This window comes from Scyliorhinus canicula, chromosome 18 (genome assembly GCF_902713615.1).
Source record: "Scyliorhinus canicula chromosome 18, sScyCan1.1, whole genome shotgun sequence".
Taxonomy (NCBI): domain Eukaryota; kingdom Metazoa; phylum Chordata; class Chondrichthyes; order Carcharhiniformes; family Scyliorhinidae; genus Scyliorhinus; species Scyliorhinus canicula.
In genome coordinates, this window is record NC_052163.1 from 29,529,000 (window position 1) to 29,551,871 (window position 22,872).

Sequence of the window (22,872 nt, forward strand, 5' to 3'; positions counted from 1 at the left end):
CAATATGATTCACTCCATGTGATATCAAGAAATGGCTGAAGGCACTGGATACTGCAAAAGCTATGGGCCCTGACAATATTCTGCCATAGTCTTGAAGACTTGTGCTCCAGAACTTGCTGCATTCCTAGCCAAGCTGTTCCAGTACAGATACAACACTGGCATCTACCTGGCAAACTGGAGAACTGCCCGGGTATATCCTGTACTCAAGAAACAGGACAAATCCAAGCCAGCCAATTACTGCCCAATCGATCTACTCCCCATCATAGCAAAATGATGGAAGGTGTCATCAACAGTGCTATCAAGCAGCACTTACCATAACCTGCTCATGGACTCTCATTTTGGGTTCCGCCAGGGTAACTCAGCTCCTGACCTTATTACAGCCTTGGTTCAAACATGGACAAAAGAGCTGAATGCCAGAGGAGAGGTGAGAGTGACTGCCCTTGACATCAAGACAGTATTTGACCGACTGTGGCATCAAGGAGCCCTAGCTAAACTGGAGTCGGTGGGAATCGGGGCAAAATTCTCTGTTGGTTGGGGTCATACCCGACACAAATGAAGATGGTTGTGGTGGTCGGAGGCCAATCATCTCGGCTCTAGGACATCACTAGGAATTCCTCTGGGTATGTCCTAGGCCCAACCATCTTCAGCTGCTTCATCAATGACATCCCTCCCATCATAAGATCAGAACAGGGGATGTTTTTGGATGATTTGCACAATGTTCAGCACCGTTTGTGATTCCTCAGATAATGAAGCAGTCCATGTCCAAATGCATCCAGGCTTGGGCTGACAAGTGGCACATTACATTGGCGCCACACAAGTGCCAGGCAATACCATCTCTTACAAGAGAGGATCTAGCCATTGGCCCGTGACATTTAGTGGCATTACCATCGCTGAATCCCCACAATCAACATCTGGGAGTTATCATTTATTCTGTCCACCATCTACAAGGCACAAGTCAGGAGTGTAATGGAATACTCTCCACTTGCCGGGATGAGTGTAGCTCCAGCAACACTCCAGAAGCTTGAAACCATCCAGATCAAAGCAGCAAGCTTGATTGCTCCTCCTTCCACAAACATTCAAACCCTCCACCATTGACAAACAATGGCAGCCGTGTGTACCATCTACAAGATGCACTGCAGTAACTCGTCAAGGTCCTTTAGGCAGCACCTTCCAAACCCATGATCACTACCATCTAGAAGGACAAGAGGAGCAGATATCTGGGAATCCCACCACCTGGAGGTTCCCCTCCAAGTCACTCACCACCCTGACTTGGAAATATGTCGCCGATCCTGCCCTGTTGCTTGGACAAAATCCTAGAACATCCTCCCTAGCAGCACAGTCGGTGTACCTACACATCAAGGACTGCATTGGTTCAAGAAGGCAGCTCATCGCCACCTTCTGAGTGCTAGCTAGGGATGGGCAATAAATGCTGGCTGAACCAGCGACGCCCACATCCCGTCAAATGAATTTTAAAAAGATCTTGAAAATCGTATTCCAGTTTTGGCTTACTGGTATTGGGAAGAATAGAGACCAGGTGAGTGTGAAGGTGGTGTCTGAATTGGCAGTATTAGTAGCCCTTTTGTTCAACAAATGGCTTGAGTGGATTTGCAGTATTGAAAGTCTGTTGGCAAATTTAAGTAGCTCCATTTATTTGCTCTTCCAGATCTCGAGCAGGACTTCACTGGGACATTGAACTGAGCAATGGGTGATGATCGAGGGGATTGAATAAAGCAGCTTTTTAGGCAATTCCATTTTATTTGTTGATGAAGCTAGTGAATGATCATGTGCATTTGATTGCATTTTCTGTTCAATTTGCCTTCACTGAAATTTCAAACAATGAATTTTCTTCCCAGCGAATGTTGCTATCATTTCAACTTTGAATATTTGCATTGGAAATATGTGTGTACCAAACAACTTTGCAGTTCTGCTGCTTTATGTCTGCTCTGAAGACATTTCACTACCAGTATTCGATTATCTGAGTTAATAAGCAGTTGAACATGCTTAAAAAAACATTCCCAATTTCTATCAGGATACTAAAGTTTATTTACAGTACTTAATAAATTCTAAAAAAAATGGTAATTTAAATTTCTATTTTCTGTACAAGTGAGGGCCAGTTTGTTTTAATGTGTCAATTAGAGACAGGAGCTTATTTCATAAAACCTGTCTGACCAGTTTTTAGAACTAACTTTGTTATTTCTCTCTGTTTTTCTGTCCCTCCCAAGGGAGCTGTGGAACCAATGCAAATAGATGCTGACCCTCAGGATGACCAGCAGAATGCACCTGACACAAACTACGTGGTGGAGAATCCTACACTGGTATGTCAGCAGTACTTAAGATAATTGGCAAAGGAACCAGAGAAAGGATTCAGTGAATTAATTTTACCTGGAATGTAAAGAAAGTAGAAGGAAAATATTGTGAGGCAAGAGCAGGAGAGTCAAACTAATTGACTAGTTCTTTTGACAAGCTGACAGGCAAGATTTGCCGAATGACTTTCCTCTGCTGCCGTGATATCATCCACAGTACTTCATTGTATTTTTTAAAAATATAAACCTCCCAACCAAGTCTGAGAAGTTGTAAAACCCAAAATTTCCTCTTTGCATCTCTAAATGTTGATTTTTTTTTGTAGCATGCAGCACATGTGTGGCACGGTAGCACAGTGATTAGCACTGTTGCTTCACAGCTCCATGGACCTAGGGTTCGAAACCTGGCTTGGGTCACTGTCTGTGCGGAGCCTGCACGTTCTCCCGTTTCTGTGTGGGTTTCCTCGGGGTGCTCCGGTTTCCTCACAAGTCCCAGTCTTGTTAGGTGAATTTGACATTCTGAATACTTCCTCGGTGTACCCAAACAGGCGCTAGAGTGTGGGGATTTTCACAGTAACTTCAATACAGTGTTAATATAAGCTTACTTGTGACACTAATAAAGATTTTTTTTTTAAATGTTTTTTTTTTCGCTTTGTGCCTTCCACCCACAAACAACCATGAACCATGATCCTACTTGGGAGGTTGTATACCGCTAAATTTTGAGTGTTTTATACTGTTGATCATTTTTTTTTCGTCTGCTTTGCTCAGTTGAAACAGTCATTTCTGAATCATCATTCTAGCGGCAGAGGTGAAGATAACCTTGATTGCCATTTCATTGTAATACTAGGTGATTGTTGGTTGTTGGAGATGCCATCCATTAGATGAGATATTAAACGAGTTCATTGTGCCAGCTTTGGTGATTCTTATAGTGGACTCCAACGGTACTATTCAGAAAGGACCACAGTTTATTATGGTTTCTCCATTAAATGTAATACTGATGTATAAACCAATATTGCCCATTGATTGCATGTCTGGAAAATTCCTATTGTAGAATGATTGTGATGTTTACCTCGATAACAAGCGTCATGTATTTCAAATATAATTCATTGTATAAAAGTGTACATTTACCTATTTATGACTGAGTTATGACCGAGCAAGTGAGAGCCATGAATAACCTTGCACTTGTATTTACTCAAGTTTTTGTTTCGGAGGTATTGTACTTGAATTGTACTGTCCCATAGTATCTCTTGGACATTTTTCAGAAATTGATAGTGCTATAACCTGCCTGCTTACCATTGGCTCGGGACTAATGACAATCCCACAATCCTGTGGGACTATGAGCTTCCCCAATGAGGGGGGCAGATAAATCATTAGCAGATTCCCTGCATAAATAGAGCTGGCCAGTTTGGGACCAGGAAAGAGAGGAGTGAGCAGCAAGGGAAGTTGCTGCTGCTGTTGTGTATATATATATATGTTATTGTAATTAAATGTTGTTTCTTTGTATCCTGAAAACTCGTGCTGGATTCTTCGTGGCCCTCACAAAACTGGCGACGAGTGTTAAAGTGAATAGCTGTCTACACTGCTGAAGCCATCTCCCTGGATTTTTGTTGGATACAGGTCGGAAGTTGTTTTCTATTACACCATGCCTCTGTATGGACGTTTGGATGTTTTTGATGCTGCGCTGGAAAGCTGGAACCAGTACGCACAAAGGATGCGTTACTATTTCCGGGCAAACAACATCACCGAAAACGAGCGCCAGGTGGTCATATTGCTCACCGCTTGCGGCCCGCATACGTTTGGGGTGATTAGGAGCCTTACGTACCCAGCTGCGCCGGACACCAAAACGTTTGATGAACTTGTGAACTTAGTGGGGCAACATTTTAACCCAACCCCATCCACGATAGTCCAACGTTACCGGTTTAATACCGCTGAGAGGACCCCAGGAGAATCCTTTGCTGACTTTCTATCCAGGCTACGCAGGATTGCGGAGTACTGTGACTATGGTGAGACCTTGTCAGAAATGTTATGCGACCGTTTGGTTTGCGGTATTAACAATGCGGCCACCCAGAGAAAGTTGATGCCGAGCCAACATTGACTTTTCACCAGGCCATTCAAATAGTATTGTCCCGAGAGAGCGCAGAACGAGGAGTGCAGGAGCTACAGGGAATGCATGCCTTGGGGCGCAACCCCTTCCGTCCGAAAGCATCCCCCCACATCCCTGCGGTACCTTGGGCGAGGCGACGTCTGGATCGACGCCAGTGGCCGTTGGACATTCCTCCCCGAAGGGAGCCTTCTCCAGAACCAATGGATGAGGAGCCATGTCCGTGTCAGACTTGTAGACGCCGACCCCGTCGCGGACGCCGGTCCTGGGGACGCCAGAAGCGCCATCGTTCCGACCGAAACTGGGGCCAGCCGAGGGGCCGTACCTTTCATTTGGATGAACCTGCAGCGACTATTCCTGAGGACGTGGAGACGGAGGATGACTGCCTGCAGCTGCATTGTGTGGCAGCTCCCCGTGTGGCCCCCGTTAAAGTGACAGTACGGGTCAATGGTCACCCGCTTGAGATGGAGTTGGACACTGGTGCAGCGGTCTCCGTGATTGCCCAGAGGACATTCGACCGCATCAAGCAGGGTATACAGACCCTTACGTTTTTTAAAAAAAATAATTTCCCCCCCCCGGTTGTTGCTGCTATTGACCAAGATACCTATCTTTGAGCCAGGAAGTCCAGAAAAGACTGCCACCGTTTAGAGAACCCTTGTATTGATCCTCTCAGGGCAAATTTGACCCTCTCCAATTTTGTAAATCCCGCTATGTCACTGATCCAGGTCTCTACACTTGGGGGCCTCGCATCTTTCCACTGCATCAAGATCCTCTGCCGGGCTACCAGGGACGCAAAGGCCAGGACACCGGCCTCTTTCTTCTCCTGCACTCCCAGCTCCACCGCAACTCCAAAAATCGTGAGTCCCCACCCTGGTTTGACCCTGGATCCAACCACCCTCGACACCGTCCCCGTCACCCCCTTCCAGAATTCTTCCAGTGCCGGGCATGCCCAGAACATATGGGCATGATTCGCTGGACTCCCCGAACACCTGATGCACCTGTCCTCGCCCCCAAAGAACCTACTCAGCCTAGTACCGGACATGTGGGCCCGGTGCAGCACCTTGAATTGGATGAGACTAAGCCTCGCACACGAAGAGGAAGAGTTGACTCTCTCCAAGGCATCCGCCCAAGTCCCGTCCTCTATCTGCTCCCCAAGTTCCCCCTCCCATTTAGCCTTCAGCTCCTCCACTGACGACTCCTCCACCTCCTGCATTACCGTATAAATGTCAAGACACCTTCCCCTCTCCGACCCACACCCCCGAAAGCACTCTGTCCATCGCCCCCCGCGAGGGCAGCAAAGGGAATCCCTCTACCTGTCGCCTAGCAAACGCCTTTACCTGCAAGTATCTGAACATGTTCCCTTGGGGGAGCCCAAATTTATCTTCCAGTTCCCCCAGGCCCGCAAACCTCCTGCCAATAAACAGGTCCTTCAATTTACTGATGCCCACCCTTTGCCACCCCCTAAATCCCCCATCAGTGTTCCCCGGGATGAACCGATGATTTCCACCTAATGGAGCCTCCATTGAGCCCCCTGTTTCCCCCCTATGCCGTCTCCACTGTCCCCAGATTCTTAGGGTCGCCGCCACCACCGGGCTCGTGGTATACCTCTTAGGAGAGAGCGGCAACGGCGCCGTTGCCAAGGCACCCAGGCTCGTACCTCTACATGATGCCATCTCCATTCTTTTCCACGCCACCCCCCATCGCCCATTTACGCACCATTGACACATTGGCCGCCCAATAGTACCCCAAAAGGTTGGGCAGCGCCAGCCCACCTCTATCCCTCCCTCGCTCCAGGAAAACCCTCTTCACTCTCGGAGTCCCATGTGCCCACACAAAGCTCAAAATACTGCTAGTCACTCTCCTAAAGAAGGCCCTGGGGATGAAGATGGGCTGGCACTGAAAGAGGAACAAAAACCTCGGAAGCACCGTCATTTTGACGGACTGCACCCTCCCCGCCAATGACAATGGCAACATGTCCCACCTCTTGAACTCCTCCTCCATCTGATCCACAAGCCTGGTGAAATTATGCTTGTGAAGAGTCCCCCAGTCCCTGGCCACCTGCACCCCCAGGTACCTAAAACTCTCCCCTGCCCTCCTAAGCGGGAGCCTACCAATTCCTTCCTCCTGGTCTCCAGGGTGCACCACAAACACCTCACTCTTGCCTAGATTTAGTTTATAGCCTGAAAAGGTCCCAAACTCCGCTAGCAGCTCCATCACCCCCGGCATCCCTCCCACCGGGTCCGCCACGTACAGCAACAGGTCATCGGCATGCAACGACACCCTATGTTCCTCCCCACCTCGCACCAAACCTCTCCACCTCCCTGAATCCCTCAACGCCATAGCCAACGGCTCGATTGCCATTGCAAACAACAAGGGGGACAGGGGGCAACCCTGCCTGGTCCCTCGGTAAAGCCGGAAGTACTCCGACCACCTCCCATTTGTGGTCACACATGCTTTCGGGGCCTCATATAGCAGCCTCACCCATCTAATAAAGCCTTCACCAAATCCAAACCTCCCCAACACCTCCCATAAGTACCCCCACTCCACTCTATCGAAGGCCTTCTCCGCATCCAGCGCCACCACTATCTCAGCCTCCCCCTCAATTGCCGGCATCATGATGACATTCAACAATCTCAGCACATTCGTGTTCAGCTGCCTTCCGTTCACAAAACCTGTCTGATCCTCGTGTACAACCCCTGGCACACAGTCCTCTATCCAGGATTTTTGCCAGCACCTTGGCATCCACATTAAGGAGAGATATGGGCCTGTATGAACCACACTGCTGGGGGTCCTTGTCCCTCTTTAAGATTAACAAAATCAGCGCCTGCGACATCGCCGGGGGCAAAGTCCCCCCTTCCCACGCACCAGCAAGCAGCCCACTAGGTCCACAAACATTTTATTAAATTCCACCGGGAACCCATCCGGCCCCGGCGCCTTCCCTGACTGCATCTGCCCGATCCCCTTAACTAGCTCCTCCAGCTCAATCGGCGCCCCCAACCCCTCCACCTTCTCCTCCTGCACCTTCGGGAAAGATAGCCCGTCAAGAAACCTCTCCATTCCCCTTCTCTCCACCGTTGGCTCCGACTGGTACAGTTCCCCGTAAAAGTCCTTTAAGACCTCATTCACCTCTACCCCCTTCTGCACCACATTCCCACTCTTGTCTCTCACTCCAGCAATTTCCTTAGCCGCATCCCGCTGATGAGCCAGCATCCTACTCGCCTTTTCACCATGTTCATACACTGCCCCTTGTGCCTTCCTCCACTGTACCTCCGCCTTTCTAGTGGTCAGCAAATCAAATTTAGCCTGTAGGCTACGCCTCTCCCCCAACAGTCCCTCCGCGCACCTCCTATCTACCTCCAGCATCTTCCCCACCAGTCTATCCCTCTCACTCCTCTCGCTCCTCTCCCTGTGTGCCCGGATGGATATCAGCTCCCCACGAATCACTGCCTTCAGGGCTTCCCAGACCACCCCCACCTGGACCTCCCCCGTATCATTCACCTCGAGGTACCCCTCAATACTTGCCCGGACCCTCCTACATACCTGCTCCTCCGCCAACAACCCCACATCCAACCGCCACAACGGGCGCTGGTCCCGCACCTCTCCCATCTCCAACTCTGTGCCTCAAACGACACATTTTCCCCCACCAGAATCGCCATTCCCCGGTTCTTCACATCCAACCCAGAGTGGAAAACCTGCCCCACCCAACCCTTCCTCAGACGGACCTGGTCCGCCACCTTCAGGTGGGTCTCCTGAAGCATTGCCACATCTGCCTTTAGCCCCCTCAGATGAGCAAGTACCCTCGACCGCTTCACCGGCCCATTCAATCCTCTCGCATTCCAGGTGACCAACCGGATCAGAGGGCGTCCCGCCCCCCTCCCCCGTCATCTAGCCATAGCCGTCGACTGCCCGACACAGTCCCCACAGCGACAACACCTCACCTCTGTCCCCCCGGCCCACACCAGCTCATTCCTGACCCTGCCAGCTGCACCCCCCCCCCCCCCCCCCCCGGCTAGGAACCCTCCTAGCCACGAACAGTGCTCCATTGTACTTCTGTGGGTCAGCTAACTTCTGCTGACCCCAGAAACTCCTGCCAAAAACCCGACCCCTCCCAAAGTGGGATCATCCCCCATCCTGTCCCTCCTCCAGGCACCGCTCCAGCGCGGGGAAGAACCAGTTAAGGCCCCGCCCCACCCCTGTCATCGTCTCCACCCCCCAGCCCCGCAACGCGGGAAACTAGAGGAAAGCCCACGCATTCGCACGCCCCACCACACCCTTCTGACGCAGCTCCCAAATACCAGCCCCACTTCATACCCCCAACCCGATATAGAATACAACAAACCCCCCAACCCTCCCCGCAAGATACAAAACTCAAACAATGCCCCCCCAACAAAAAAACAGAACAACACCCCAATAAATAACCATATCAAAATTACAAAAGTACAGAAAAAGAGAACACAGCAACAGAAGAAACCAACAATAAAGCATTACAACCGACCCCGCAACCACCAACCCCTTGGGGCCTCACGGTAGCATGGTGGTTAGCATCAATGCTTCACAGCTCCAGGGTCCCAGGTTCGATTCCCGGCTGGGTCACTGTCTGTGTGGAGTCTGCACGTCCTCCCCGTGTGCGCGTGGGTTTCCTCCGGGTGCTCCGGTTTCCTCCCACAGTCCAAAGATGTGCAGGTTAGGTGGATTGGCCATGCTAAATTGCCCGTAGTGTAAGGTTAATGGGGGGATTGTTGGGTTACGGGTATACGGGTTACGTGGGTTTAAGTGGGGTGATCATTGTTCGGCACAACATCGAGGGCTGAAGGGCCTGTTCTGTGCTGTACTGTTCTATGTCTATGTCTATGTCTAGTTCATGTCCAGTTTCTCCGTCCGCACGAAGGCCCACGCCTCCTCCGGGGAATCAAAATAATAATGCCGGTCCGAATAAGTTACCCACAGGCGCGCGGGCTGCAACATTCCGAACTTTTATCTTTTTCCTGTAAAGCACCTCTTTCGTCCGATTAAATCCGGACCGCCGCTTAGCCACCTCCGCACTCCAATCCTGGTAGATCCGTACTACCCCATTCTCCCAATTGCTGCTCTTCACCTTCTTGGCCTAGCGCAGCACACACTCTCGATCACTGAACCGGTGGAACCTCACCAGCACCGCACGCGGGGGTTCGTTCTCCTTAGGCCTCCTGGCCAGTACCCTGTGGGCTCCCTCCAGCTCCAGGGCAGATGGAAAGATCCTGCCCCCACTAGCTAGTTCAGCATTGTGGCCACGTAGGTTGTCAGATCCGACCCCTCCACCCCCTCCGCAATGCCCAAGATCCTCAGATTTTTCCGCCTCATGCGGTGATCAAGCTCCTCTAAGCGGTCTTGCCACTTCTTGTGGAGTGCCTCGTGCCCCTCCACCTTACTCATGAGGACCGCGGCCTCCTCCTCTCGTTCAGTGGCCTGCACCTGCAACGCCTGGATGGCAGCACCCTGGGTCGTCGGAATCTCCAAGAGCTTTTTATTCGTTTCCTGCAGAGAGCTCAGCACCTCAGCCTTGAAATCTGAAAAACAGCGCAGGAGAGCAACTTGCTGCTCCTGCGCCCACTGCTTCCACTCCTCTGGTGCTCCGCCGGCCGCCATCTTGGAATCCTTCCCCTGTTTTTTCTGGGGAGCTGCTGCTGTTTTTTCCCCCTTTCCACTCCGAGTTCGAGTCATGAAATGCGGAGAAAGTCGATCAGCACACCGTCTCCCACCGGGAGACGTTGAAAAAATTTCCATTTTGGGCTCTAAAAAGAGCCGAAAAGTCCGTTTGAATCGGGAGCTCCCAAATGTGCGGCTTCCTACATCATCACCGCCACCGGAAGTCCCAGACCCTTACATTAACCGACACACAGACCAGGTTGGCCACCTACACGGGGGAACCATTGGACATTGCAGGAACTACGATGACCCCTGTTGTTTATGGACGCCAGGAGGGGTGTTTCCCAATTATCGAGGTGCGCGGCCATGGGCCCAGCCTGTTGGGTCGGGACTGGTTGCGCCATTTGCGGTTGCGGTGGCCGCACATCCTCCAAACAGTTTCTGGAGGATTGACTGAGGTGCTAGGACGATACCCAGATGTATTTCAGCCCGGTTTGGGGAAAATAAAAGGGGCTGTAGCCTGTATCCAAGTCGAACCAGGAGCCATGTCACGCTATTTCTGGGCGCGCCCAGTGCCTTGCTTGAGAAGGTAGAAGGGGAGCTCACTCGTTTGGAGACTTTGGGTATCATCAGGCCCGTCCGTTTCGCTGACTGGGCAGCACCAATTGTACCTGTAATGAAGCCAGATGCCACAGTTCGCTTGTGCGGCGACTATAAACTTCCATTGAATACAGCTTCCCGACTCGACCGATACCCAATGCCTCGCATAGAGGATCTCTGCGCGAAGCTTGCAGGCGGACTCTCATTCACAAAATTAGATATGAGTCACGTCTACCTACAGTTGGAGCTGGGTCATACACACCGGGGCCTGTATGAATATACACGTTTGCCCTTTGGAGTATTCTCTGCATGCGCTATTTTTCAACGCGTTATGGAGGGCATTTTGAGAGGTTTACCGCCTGTTGCTGTCTACTTAGATGATGTTTTAATCACAGGGATGTTGGAGCAGGAACATTTGGAAAATTTGGAGGCTATCCTTAGATGCTTTTCGGAGGCTGGAGTCCGTTGACGTCGTGTTTTTCAGGTGAAGGAAATAGTCGACCTGGGTTATCGGGTGGACTGTGAAGGTTTGCACCCCGTTGCAGAGAAGTTGTGCGTGATTCAACAGGCCTCCGCCACGACTGACACTTCGCATCTTTGTTCGTTTCTCGGCCTCGTAAACTATTACGGAAAGTTCCTCCCCAATCTGGCAACTACGCTGGCCCCGTTGCACATTCTGCTAAAGAAGAATCACACCTGGCTTTGGGGTCAGCCGCAAGAAACCGCTTTCCGGCGGGCAAAACAACAATTGTCGTCGTCTGGGTTACTAACTCACTATGATCCTGGAAAGCCTTTGCTCGTCACGTGATGCATCCCCTTTTGGTATTGGGACCGTCCTGTCCCACAAGGTGGAGAACAGGGCCGAGCGGCCGATAGCTTTCGCCTCCCGCACATTGACTACAGCGGAAAAAAAGTACGCGCAGATCGAGAAGGAGGGCCTGGCAGTGGTCTTTGCGGTGAAACGTTTCCACCAGTACGTATATGGCCACCACTTCACTATCGTGACTGATCATAAGCCTTTGTTGGGACTTTTCAGAGAGGATAAGCCAATACCGCCCATTGCTTCCGCATGGATCCAGCGCTGGGCTTTGTTGCTCGCAGCATAAGAGTATTCTCTGGAGCACAAACCAGGAACCCAGATAGGGCATGCCGACGCACTGAGCCGATTGCCTTTATCGACCGGCCCCATGTCGACCCCCACGACCGGTGAGGTGGTTGCAACCCTAAACTTTATGGACACCTTGCCTGTCACGGCATCACAGATCCATGAGTGGACCCAGACGGAGCCAGTCCTGTCAAAGGCTCGGCACATAGTCCTGTATGGTGGGCAGCATAGACAGCTCCCAGGCGAGTTGCGGGCATTTTTCTCCAAGCTGTCCGAATTCAGCGTGGAAGACGGCATCCTTCTGTGGGGGATGTGTGTGATTGTCCCGGAAAAAGGACAGGAGCTGACACTGAGAGACTTGCACAATGGGCATCCAGGTGTGACCAAAATGAAAATGTTGGCCTGGAGTTATGTTTGGTTGCCAGGCCGCGACACCGACATTGAGAAGGTGGCCCAAAACTGCTCCATTTGCCAGGAACATCAGAAGCTTCTGCCGGCCGCGCCCCTACATCACTGGGAATGGCCAGGGCGGCCTTGGGCGCGCTTGCACGCGGATTTTGCTGGTCCTTTTCAAGGATCCATGTTCCTGCTATTAATCGACGCCCAGTCTAAATGGCTAGAGGTGCATAAGATGGGAGGCACAACGTCCTGCGCAACAATCGAGAAGATGCATTTGTCTTTCAGTACGCATGGCCTCCCCGAGGTGCTGGTCACGGACAATGGCACTCCGTTCACAAGTGAGGCGTTTGCGAGGTTCATGAAGATGAACGGCATACGCCATATCCGCACTGCCCCTTACCACCCAGCTTCAAATGGGTTGGCGGAGCGCGCAGTTCAAACATTCAAACGAGGCCTAAAGAAGCAGTCTTCCGGGTCGATGGACACGAGACTGGCTTTGTTTTTGTTTTCATATAGGACCACCCCCCATGCGGTGACTGGGGTAGCTCCCGCAGAACTCCTAATGGGCCAGAGACTTCGCACCCGCCTTAGCATGGTTTTCCCGGACATTGGCGCAAAAGTACGCCGCACACAAGAACGGCAGGGACATGGTTTTTCTCGGCATCGGCCATTCGGCAGCTTACGCCCGGTGACCCAGTGTTCGTTCGGAATTTTGCTGGTGGTGCCCAGTGGGTCCCTGGCTTAATCTTTCGCAAATGGGCCCTATCTCTTACCAGGTACAAGCCCAGGGGCATCTCCAGCGCAAACATGCAGACCATGTTCGGTCCAGAAGACTATCCCTTCCAAAGATTCCCCGCCCCAGGAGCTCACTTCTACAGTCGCAGAGACCAGACACGATGGAAAGTATTCCTCACAATCTTCCTCTGGTGCCTCACTCAAAGCCTGCGCAAGTTGTGACAGAACCGCATGGAGGTAAAGACGCCGAGATGACGGAGGCAGCAGACTCTGACTCCGAGATGGAGACACAAGACACCTCAGAAGGGGACTCCTCGGGCCCACGGGCCGTGGATGTACAACCGTTACGCCGTTCATCACTGAAGCGCCGGTCTCCATCTCGTTACACGCCGCCCGATCCAGCGCCTCGTGCAAATGGTGTCCGACCTGCGGCAAAACTAGTCAGACGCCCTCCTTCGCCAGGTTCTTCGGTGGGTTCCTTGGACTTTGGGGGGGGGGGAGGGACGTTATAACCTGCCTGCTTATCATTGGCTGGGGACTAATGACAATCCCACAATCTTGTGGGAGTATGAGCTTCCCCAATGAAGGGGGCGGAGAAATCATTAGTAGACTCCCTGCATAAATAGAGCTGGCCAGTTTGGAACCAGGGAGAGAGAGGAGTGAGCAGCAAGGGAAGTTTTTGCTGCTGTTGTGTGTATATATGTTATTGTAAATAAATGTTGTTTCTATATATCCTGAAAACTCATGCTGGATTCTTCGTGGCCCTCACAAAAGATAGTCTGCAATTCTGGGCAGGTGACGGCGTAGTGGTATTGACACTGGACTAATAATCCAGAGACCCAGGGTAATGTTCTGTGCACCTGGGGGACCCGGTTTCGAATCCCACCACGGATTTTTCTGACAATCGACTATGGTTTCCGTGTCATCGTTTGAATCTCTCAACGGTGTATGGTGAAATTTGAATTCAATATAAATCTAGAATGTTAAAAATAGTCGGCCCTGAAACTGTTGTCGTAAAAACCTATCTGGCTCACCAAAAATAATAATCTTTATTAGTGTCACAAGTAGGCTTACATTAACACAGCAATGAAGTTACTTTGAAAATTCCCATGTCTCCACACTCCGGCGGCGCCTGTTCGACTACACTGAGGGAGAATTCAGAATGTCTATTTCAGCTAACAAGCACGTCTTTCGGGATTTGTGGGAGGAAACCAGAGCACCTAGAGAAAACCGACGCAGACACGGGGAGAGCGTGCAGACTCTGCACAGACAGTGACCCAAGCTGGGAATCGAACCCAGGTCCCTGGCTGGTGAAGCAACAGTGCTAACCACTGTGCTACCATGTCGCCCCATCTTTTATAATATCTTTTAAGGAAGGAAGTCTGCCACCCTTACCTGGTTTGGCTTACATATGACTCCAGATCCATAGCAATGTGGTTGACTCTTAAATGTTCAAGGGCAGTTAGGGATCGGCAATGAATGTTGGCCCAACCAGTGATGCCCATGCCTCCGGAATTAATTAAATTAAAAAAAATAATTTATAAATTAAACTTTGTAGATTTATTTTTATGTCCTAAAAGATGGAAATAGATTATCTTAATCTCCTATTTGCTTTTCCTCTGCTTTTCAACTATTTTCCTCAGTGTGTCTCAATATTGCAACTTGGCCCTCTCCATAATTATTGTCTCCATTCTTCAACCTTATTTTCAGTGCCTTGCTATTCTAGCTCCAGCTTGGTAACTGTCTCTTTTCCTCCACCACCTGCAGGAATATTTTCAGGTGTTTTACTATGCTAAAGGTACTACACGTTAAACTCAATGATGACTGCATCTGATAGAGTTTGAGAATCGTGGGTACAGTGTGATTTTTGTTTCTCTGATCCATTCCCCCATCTTGCTGGTCATATAAATATTAAACTAAAATTGAATTAAATGTTAAAAGTGTCAAAATGACACTCTCTGTTCCAGAGTGTTTTTGGTTGAACTTCATTGTTACCTGTGTTTGAACATTACGTTTGAAAAGAATGGGAGAAATATTATTTTGATAACATCTTAAGGAGTGGGGTTAGGATTTTTGTTGTCATTTGTAGTAAGGAATCTGTTAATTATGATGCGGGAAGTTTCTCACTAGATAAAGGTTGAATGGCAAATTAAATGTATTAAGTCTGACACTATTTCACTTAGTTTTAAATCTCTCATTCATGCAGATACATTAATCATATGATTATTGTATGTCTTTTGCAGGATCTGGAGCAGTATGCAGCCAGTTACAGTGGTTTAATGCGAATTGAGAGGCTCCTGTTTATTGCTGAACACTGTCCACAACTACGCATCGAAGCCCTGAAGATGGCACTGTCCTTCGTTCAGAGAACATTTAATGTAGATATGTATGAGGAAATTCATCGTAAGCTGACAGAGGCCACAAGGTATAGTATAAATTAGAGAATATAGCTATAGGGTTTATTATTACTGAATGCATGCCACGATATGTGTTTCTGACTTTATTTCTTTAGAATGCAATTCTAAATTTGTATAATTTGTATTTATTCTTAGTTGGGTTGTTGAATTGATTAACTTGTGATACAGATGTTTAAACAAATAAGTGCTCCCATTCTTTAAAATAATCTACTTTTTTTCCCCCAGTTTCTACATTCCTATGCATCTTCCAGCCACGTGTCGGCGCTGTGAGGCAGCAATGCTAACCACTGTGCCACCGTGCTGCCCTCCGATCGTCACCCTTGAGTGTTGGCCTCAGTGCCATGCACTGTCAGCATCATCTCCTGCATCTGTAGTCTTTGGGACTCTTCCAATCAGCTATGCATTCGCTGGAATTTCGTTGACATCCGATCCTGAATCTCATGACTGTGTCCTCGCATCTGCATCAGCTCTGGGATAACCTTATCCAGAGAGTTGGCACCTGTGCTTTTTCCCTGTTCATCAAAACATGCTGGTTGCTCTCGACGACTGATCCTGGAATTTGGTCTTTTCCCTTTACAGAGAGAAATACCATTGTTAATGACAGTGACCATAAAATTTCATTCCTGCTTTGGGGGAGGGGTTTATGTCCACCTAAAAAAGGACAGTCAGCTTGGCAGCGAACTTTGTTGGAAGCATAAAATGGAAATTCAAGTGCGCACTATGCATGACTTTCCGACCATTAATCTAAATAATATAAAAAGCATCTGCAGCATGTGCCTAAGTTGCATTGCCAACAGACGGGTCTACCAGCCAGATATGTAGTTAAAAAATTGCTCTATTAATTTCCCCCTTTTTTCCTTTTACTGACATATGAGAAGTTGCTGTGTTGACTCCGTAATTGCAGCCAGTTGGGTTGTACACGTAATACAGGATAGGAATGGATTGCAAATTTAGAAGGCTAATGAATTGAGTGGCAGATGAATGCAGTGAGACAGCTGATAGGAAATGGAGAGATTTTGTTTGACCCCACCAGAAGGTTGACAGATGGATCGAAGTTAACCATGCACAATATTGCAATTCTTTGTTTTCATGTCTTTCTAATCTCTTTACTTCTTATTGGATGCTGATACTGCGATGACTAACACTTTACTCTGAATCCAACCGTGAGTAAAATATTTTATAAATGGAACTCTAAGTCTAAAAATATCTTGCTGCAGGGAATCTCAGGGTGTACCAGATGCAGTGCCAGAGACAGGTCTGGAACCCCCAACACTGGACACAGCTTGGGCAGAGTCTACACGGAAGAAAGCTTTGCTGAAACTGGAGAAATTAGATACAGATCTAAAGAACTACAAAGGCAATTCTATTAAAGAGAGCATCAGGTAACAAACCTCCAAAATATATGTGAAATTTGCCTTGCATGCTTAATTTGAAAATCAATTTGATTATAAACCAGTAACGTTTGAACCAGGCCAGCCTGCCAACCACCATACATGACACATTGCATCACCAATTAAATCAAATGGCTTATTTCTGTGCTGCAAGTTCTGTGTAAACAACGCAACTTTGTTTAGGTTTCCTCAACTGTTTGTTCACTCAAACTGTGTTGCTACTGCCAAATATTTGAAGCAACTGAGGTATCAACTATTGTTAGTGAGTCGTTCTAACTAAAAGGATACATGCTACCAAATGGGTTTTTCACAGTAACTTCATTGAAGCCTACTCGTGACAATAAGCAATTTTCATTTTCATTTCATTTTCAAATGTTTAATAAAGTGAATCGACTTTTAGAAGTTAGCATTCAATTGCATTTGTCATTCCTGATTGCTTTACAAAATATCAGGAACTGACTTGTATTTGGCTACACTATTTTGGTACAGAATATCAGCTTAGCAGCTACTGTTGACTGGAGGTAATGGTGCTAAAATAAGAAATGCTCGCACGTTTCAGTGATAGCACTCTCTTTTTGTGTTAGAAGGTCATGACTTCAAGCTTCGGTTCACGATTTGAGCACAAAATGTAGATTGATTCTTCAGTGCAGTACTGACCAAGTGCTGCATTGCTAGTTATGTTTTTTTGGGATGAGACATTAAACAATGAAGAGAGGCCCTCATCACTTATTCTGTTAGCTATTCAGAATCGAGCTGGGAATTCTCATTGTCCTGACCAAAACAGACCAACTGGCCATTAACTCATTACTGTGTACCATTGAAGTCAATAGAAAAGAAATTCAGGCAAGTTGTAAAACACGCTGACAATTTGTTACTGCCTGTCCTACAATACCTCCAGAGACTCATTTTACTCCTGAGATTTCCCAGGAAACTGCTGTTTTGTGAAAACATCCTGTCTATGGAGAGTACATTCAATACTCTTCTAACTCTCAGCCTGGCTGAGGTAGATGAGCAGGGATGTGCTGGCAAATGGAATCAAAGATGTACTCCCTGGACTCACCATTATGATATCCTTTGAGTCTTTTGTCCAGACCCAGCTCATGAGATTTACTGAAGAGTAGTATTTTAGTAACACACTATAATCTCCAAATAATACATTAAGAGCAATTTCTCAGAATTTTCTTTCTGAAATTAAGCTTAGCTATAACATTCTATGTAGACTTCAATGTGTGATGTATTGTGCATTACATGAGATGCTATATGCTATATTTGGATTTAAGAATTCTGAATTTTAGAAGCTTAAAATTGTAATAGTATGTAGAGATCAAAATAATAGGATTTTATCGCATGAAGTAAATATTTTGGGTTCTTCTTCACACTGCCTCTGTTTTCATCTTTTTGTGCTCCATGCACTAATATCAATAAAAGTAATTCTTCAGTGGCAAACAGGTGTCCTATTTGGTGTGCCTGGAATGTTTTATCTTTTTAACCAGTAAAGCAATGAATAGTTTCGAACTGATTACATCATTTGTCATTTAAAAAAAAATCTTTGTCCTTAGGAGAGGGCATGATGACCTCGGCGATCACTACCTAGACTGTGGGGATCTTAGTAATGCACTGAAATGTTACTCACGAGCCAGAGACTATTGCACAAGTGCAAAGCACGTCATCAACATGTGTCTAAATGTCATCAAGGTATGTGAACAAAGACTATTTGAATGATGGGTGCAATGATAGGGCAGCATGGTAGCGCAATTGGATAGCACTGTGGCTTCACAGCGCCAGGGTCCCAGGTTCGATTCCCCGCTGAGTCACTCTATGCGGAGTCTACATGTTCTCCCCGTGTCTGCGTGGGTTTCCTCCGGGTGCTCCGCTTTCCTCCCACAGTCCAAAGACGTGCAGGTTAGGTGGATTGGCCATGATAAATTGCCAAAAAGGTTAGGAGGGGTTATTGGGTTACGGGATAGGGTGGAAGTGAGGGCTTAAGTGCATCGGTGCAGACTTGATGGGCCAGATGGCCTCCTTCTGCACTATGTTCTAATATTGTGACTTTAGTTGACACTGCTTGGTAAATATAGCTGGAAATATCAGTATAGCATGGCCAACTTTGACTATTACCTGTTTATTAACTGCAACAAAATAAAGAATAAGTATCATGTATGATCAATGATATTGAATTTCAGCCAACATTTCCAAATTGTATTGAGAATGATTTTATGAGTTGAGAAAAATTGTATTAATTTAGATTTCCAGCACAGCATCTTCCCATAGAAACTCTTAAGCTTAGTGTAATATTCAACAAAACTGCCTCAGCCCGAGTTGATTTTCTTTCTCTTCCCACACTGGTATGAAAAATCGTGTTGCCGCAAGGCACTGCATCTAATAAGCAAGGTTACAACTAAGAATCCCCTGTCTGAGTTGAGGAAATTCAATTTCTAGCATCAGGTGGTTAAGTAAGTGAAGATGGGAATTGGAGGCAAATATTTAACCCCAAGATAACTGAAATTGCTGACTTTGTTATCTGCTGTTTCTTTATGTCCTTGTATTGTTATTTCGCACCTTGTACTAAAATACTTTTAGTACAATCAGTTTGTTTGCTAAACCTCCTGATTACATTTTCAATAAAGATAAAAGCTCTTTTTCCAGCTCTTTGCCCAGAAACTGTGGAAATTATAATTCTGACCGTACCAGGACTGTTTAGTTTATATACTAGTAAGTTATTCTGAAGACAATTGAACTTAAATAATGTAGCATGTTTGGGATCGGGTTGTCAGAATCAATTGGTGAAAATCGATAAGTCATCGGACCATTGGGCATGTCATTAACTCCAGAAACCAGATTGGTTCATGCCCCTTTCTATCAACGCAATTGTTCCACAAGCCATGTGATCAGTCAAGTGCAGTTTTTAAAAATTTGTACCGCTTTTCCCTCTTGATCCATTCTCCCCAATCATTAGATGAACATCTTGGCAAAAATAATTCATATTTTTTAAAGCTTTATTTTAATTACAGGGGGCAGCGCAGTGGTTAGCACTGCTGCCCACGGCGCTGAGGACCCGGGTTTGATCCTGGCCCTGGGTCACTGTCTGTGTGGAGTTTGCACATTCTCCCCGTGTCTGCTTGGGTGTCACCCCCACTGCGCAGAGGTGAGCAGGTTAGGTGGATTGGCCATGCTAAATTGCCCGTTAATTGGGTACTCTAAATTTTATTTTTATAAATTATTTTAATTTCAATAGCTTTGCTGTTTTCTTTGTTGTCTGACAATATTTTCCTCTCAGGAACTCCTGGAGACAGAAAGCAGTGGTTGAAATAACTGAAATGCGCTTCTGGGGAAAATAAAGTTCCAGTAAAGAGCTGTAATTCATATGTGTAGAACAACAGCTCCAGCTGCTCCTTATCCCTATGTTTGTATAAATAACCATAACTGCATTAAATATATTAAGGACAATGTTGTTTATAATATTTTAAATATTGTTTTTAACATTGATGTTATATTTAACATCGTTTCATTTCATCAGCAAGAATGCATTTCATATATTTACAATTTTTTGTCTAAATAATTAGCAAAATCTATTTTAGAAGCAGCAGGATCAGCATATGGGAAATCAGTTGATGTGCTCATACCGCTGCAGAGTAAGCCTGTGCCAGTTTAAAGCCTCTCTTGAGCTCTGCAACAAATCTTGCTGTGCTTTACAGATGTATGCCCTCTGCACCCGAACACACACAGGTCAGCATTATAACAGCCCAAGCTGACTCCACCCACTAAACAACACTTTAGTTTCAAAATGTTGCCTCAGCTGCCACCCTCCTGCCACATCAACTTGGTGTCTGGTCTCTCACTGAGCCATAGACTCAGCTTGGAGCCTCCATGTGGATCCATGTACTGAGCCTTCTCAGACACAAAGCCACAGCAACCCTGACTTCAACACTTCCCCACATGCAGAAAGACCTTGATTCTAACCTCGAATGTATCATTCTGAATCTCAACCTGATCTGCAACCTCCACCCAAATCACTGCAGTCAGCACCATCAATTAAAAAGAAAGTTTTATCCTTGTTTCGTGAGCAATGCAGCAGCAGTTGCTAAGTTTATTTTTTTATGTGTAAAATTTTAGAGTATCCAATTTTTGTTTTCCAATTAAGGGGCAATTTAGCGTGGCCAATCCACCTACCCTGCACATCTTTGGGGTTGTGGGGTGAGACCTATGCAGACACAGGGAGAATGTGCAAACTCCACACTTCACAATGACCCAGAGCCCGGATCAAATCTGGAACCTCGATGCCATGAGGCAGCAATGCAAACCACTGCGCCACTGTACCCGTGCACTGTACATTTAAAACTGACTTTGTGGTTTATTCTCCTGAGCTCCCAATTAAAGCAACAGGCAAAATTTTCTCAATCAAATGATTATTGGAGGATCAGTAAATAGTGAAGTCTGTTGAATTTTTAAATTGCATATAATTCTGTGTTGGCAGGTCAGCATCTACCTCCAAAATTGGTCCCACGTTCTCAGTTATGTAAGCAAAGCAGAGTCTACACCAGAGATTGCAGAGGTCAGTAGTGTGTCCAAGTCTGTGTTCATAATTACCTGATTTAATATGCAATGAAATGCTGGCAAAAGCTGTGATAGCAAAGAGCATGTGCCTTTTTCACCTCCCATTTGTTTTGGAATCAGCATATGATATTTGTTGCACTCTTAGGGCAAATCTTCTGCTATTCACGCTGGCTGGATCCTCCAATCCTGCCAGTGGTGCACTCCCGCCTGGTGACCTGGGGTGGATTCAGTGGAAAATCGCATTGCCTGTAGTGGGACTGAAGATTTTGCCACCGGCCAGTGGCGGGTTCCTTCCCGCCGCTGAGAAACATGCCACAGGGAGGCCAAAGAACCTCAACCTTAATAAATAGAAGTTTTTGTAACAGTTCTCAAGTTTGCAAATAATGGTTGGGTGTAAATGTGGTAAGGAATGGGGAGAAAAAAAATGTGTAAAAGTGGTTCTTTCCTATATGTAACTTACTGGCTTTGCAACCAGTAGGTTTGTTTGATCACATGATAGGATTTAACAGTATTTCAATTTTTTAATGAATTACTGGAAATTAATTATGTTATCCCTATGTTTTATTTGAATAGATCCAGACTTTTGTTGTTTGTTGGAGTAATCAATATCATTGTTAGTGTTATTATTAAATAATTAAACAAATGGATGCACGTTTAGAACATACTGGGCTGGATTCTCCAATTCTCCAGTCGAGTGTTTCTTGGTGGTGTGCCATTTGTTGGCAGCGGGATTCTCTCTTCCTGCGGCTTGTAAATGGGATTTCCCGTTGAAGCCACCCCATGCCACCGGGAAACCCACTTGAGGGGGTGCGCTGCCAGCAGGAAAAGTGAATCCGGACAACCAGAGAATTTCGGCTATTGTCTTTTGTAAATATTTGTAATATGGTAAATTTCTACTTGTCCCGAGACTTCCAGTGCCATAATGTAGGGGAAAGACATGCATGAGGGGGCTCCCGCTGGAGAGCTGAACTTTTTGCCCTTTCCTTTGGTGCCACGGATTGTTTATGCCTTGGAAATTTTTGATAGTTATCGGGGTAGAATTTTCTCTTTAATGAAATGCCCAGACAAAACAAATATAAGAAAACTTTGGGCAGAAACTCGTCGACGGAATCTGAAGCTTCTCTGGGCTCAGCGGCACGTAATATGGTGGAGTCAGATTCTTTCTTTCCCCCCACTCTATTAACAGCCAAGGTCTTCACGAATATCTTGGCAAGAGAGTTTGAGAAACACTGACAAATTATGTTGGAGGAACTTAAAAGATCAATAGGTGAGGCCTTGGCCCCCATTCGTACAGCTCTGGGAAAAACTAATGAGGCCATCGAATCCCAGAGTCATGATCAAGGGTATGAAGGTGACTTTATTGACCCATAGTGATTGGATTGTTGCGCTGGAATCGGATCTGACTTTGGTAGCCGAAGCTGAGGATCAAACTGAATGACCTGGAAAACGGGTCCAGAAGGCAGAATATCTAGATCGTAAGGCTGCCGGAAGATATTGAGGGCCATTCCCCACGGAATACTTCTCCGACATGTTCCTCAAGATTGGGAGTGAGGGGAGATTTGCATCCCCACTTGAATTGGACTGGACCCATCACTGACTTTGGCCATAGCCTTGATCTGAAGGTCCACCACGTACGGTGATTGAG

At 47.0% G+C, this 22,872-nt stretch overlaps 1 protein-coding gene across 2 annotated transcripts in view; it reads left to right on the forward strand.

Annotated features, from left to right (window-relative positions):
• Nucleotides 1-22,872, forward strand: part of gps1 (G protein pathway suppressor 1) — a 112,797-nt gene that overhangs the window by 16,618 nt on the left and 73,307 nt on the right. For both annotated transcript variants that reach the window (XM_038776877.1, XM_038776876.1), the window contains 5 exons: nt 2,223-2,315; nt 15,109-15,290; nt 16,500-16,664; nt 18,233-18,368; nt 21,148-21,225. In XM_038776877.1, coding sequence (XP_038632805.1) covers nt 2,223-2,315; nt 15,109-15,290; nt 16,500-16,664; nt 18,233-18,368; nt 21,148-21,225 — 654 coding nt within the window. The remainder of the gene's footprint in view (nt 1-2,222; nt 2,316-15,108; nt 15,291-16,499; nt 16,665-18,232; nt 18,369-21,147; nt 21,226-22,872) is intronic.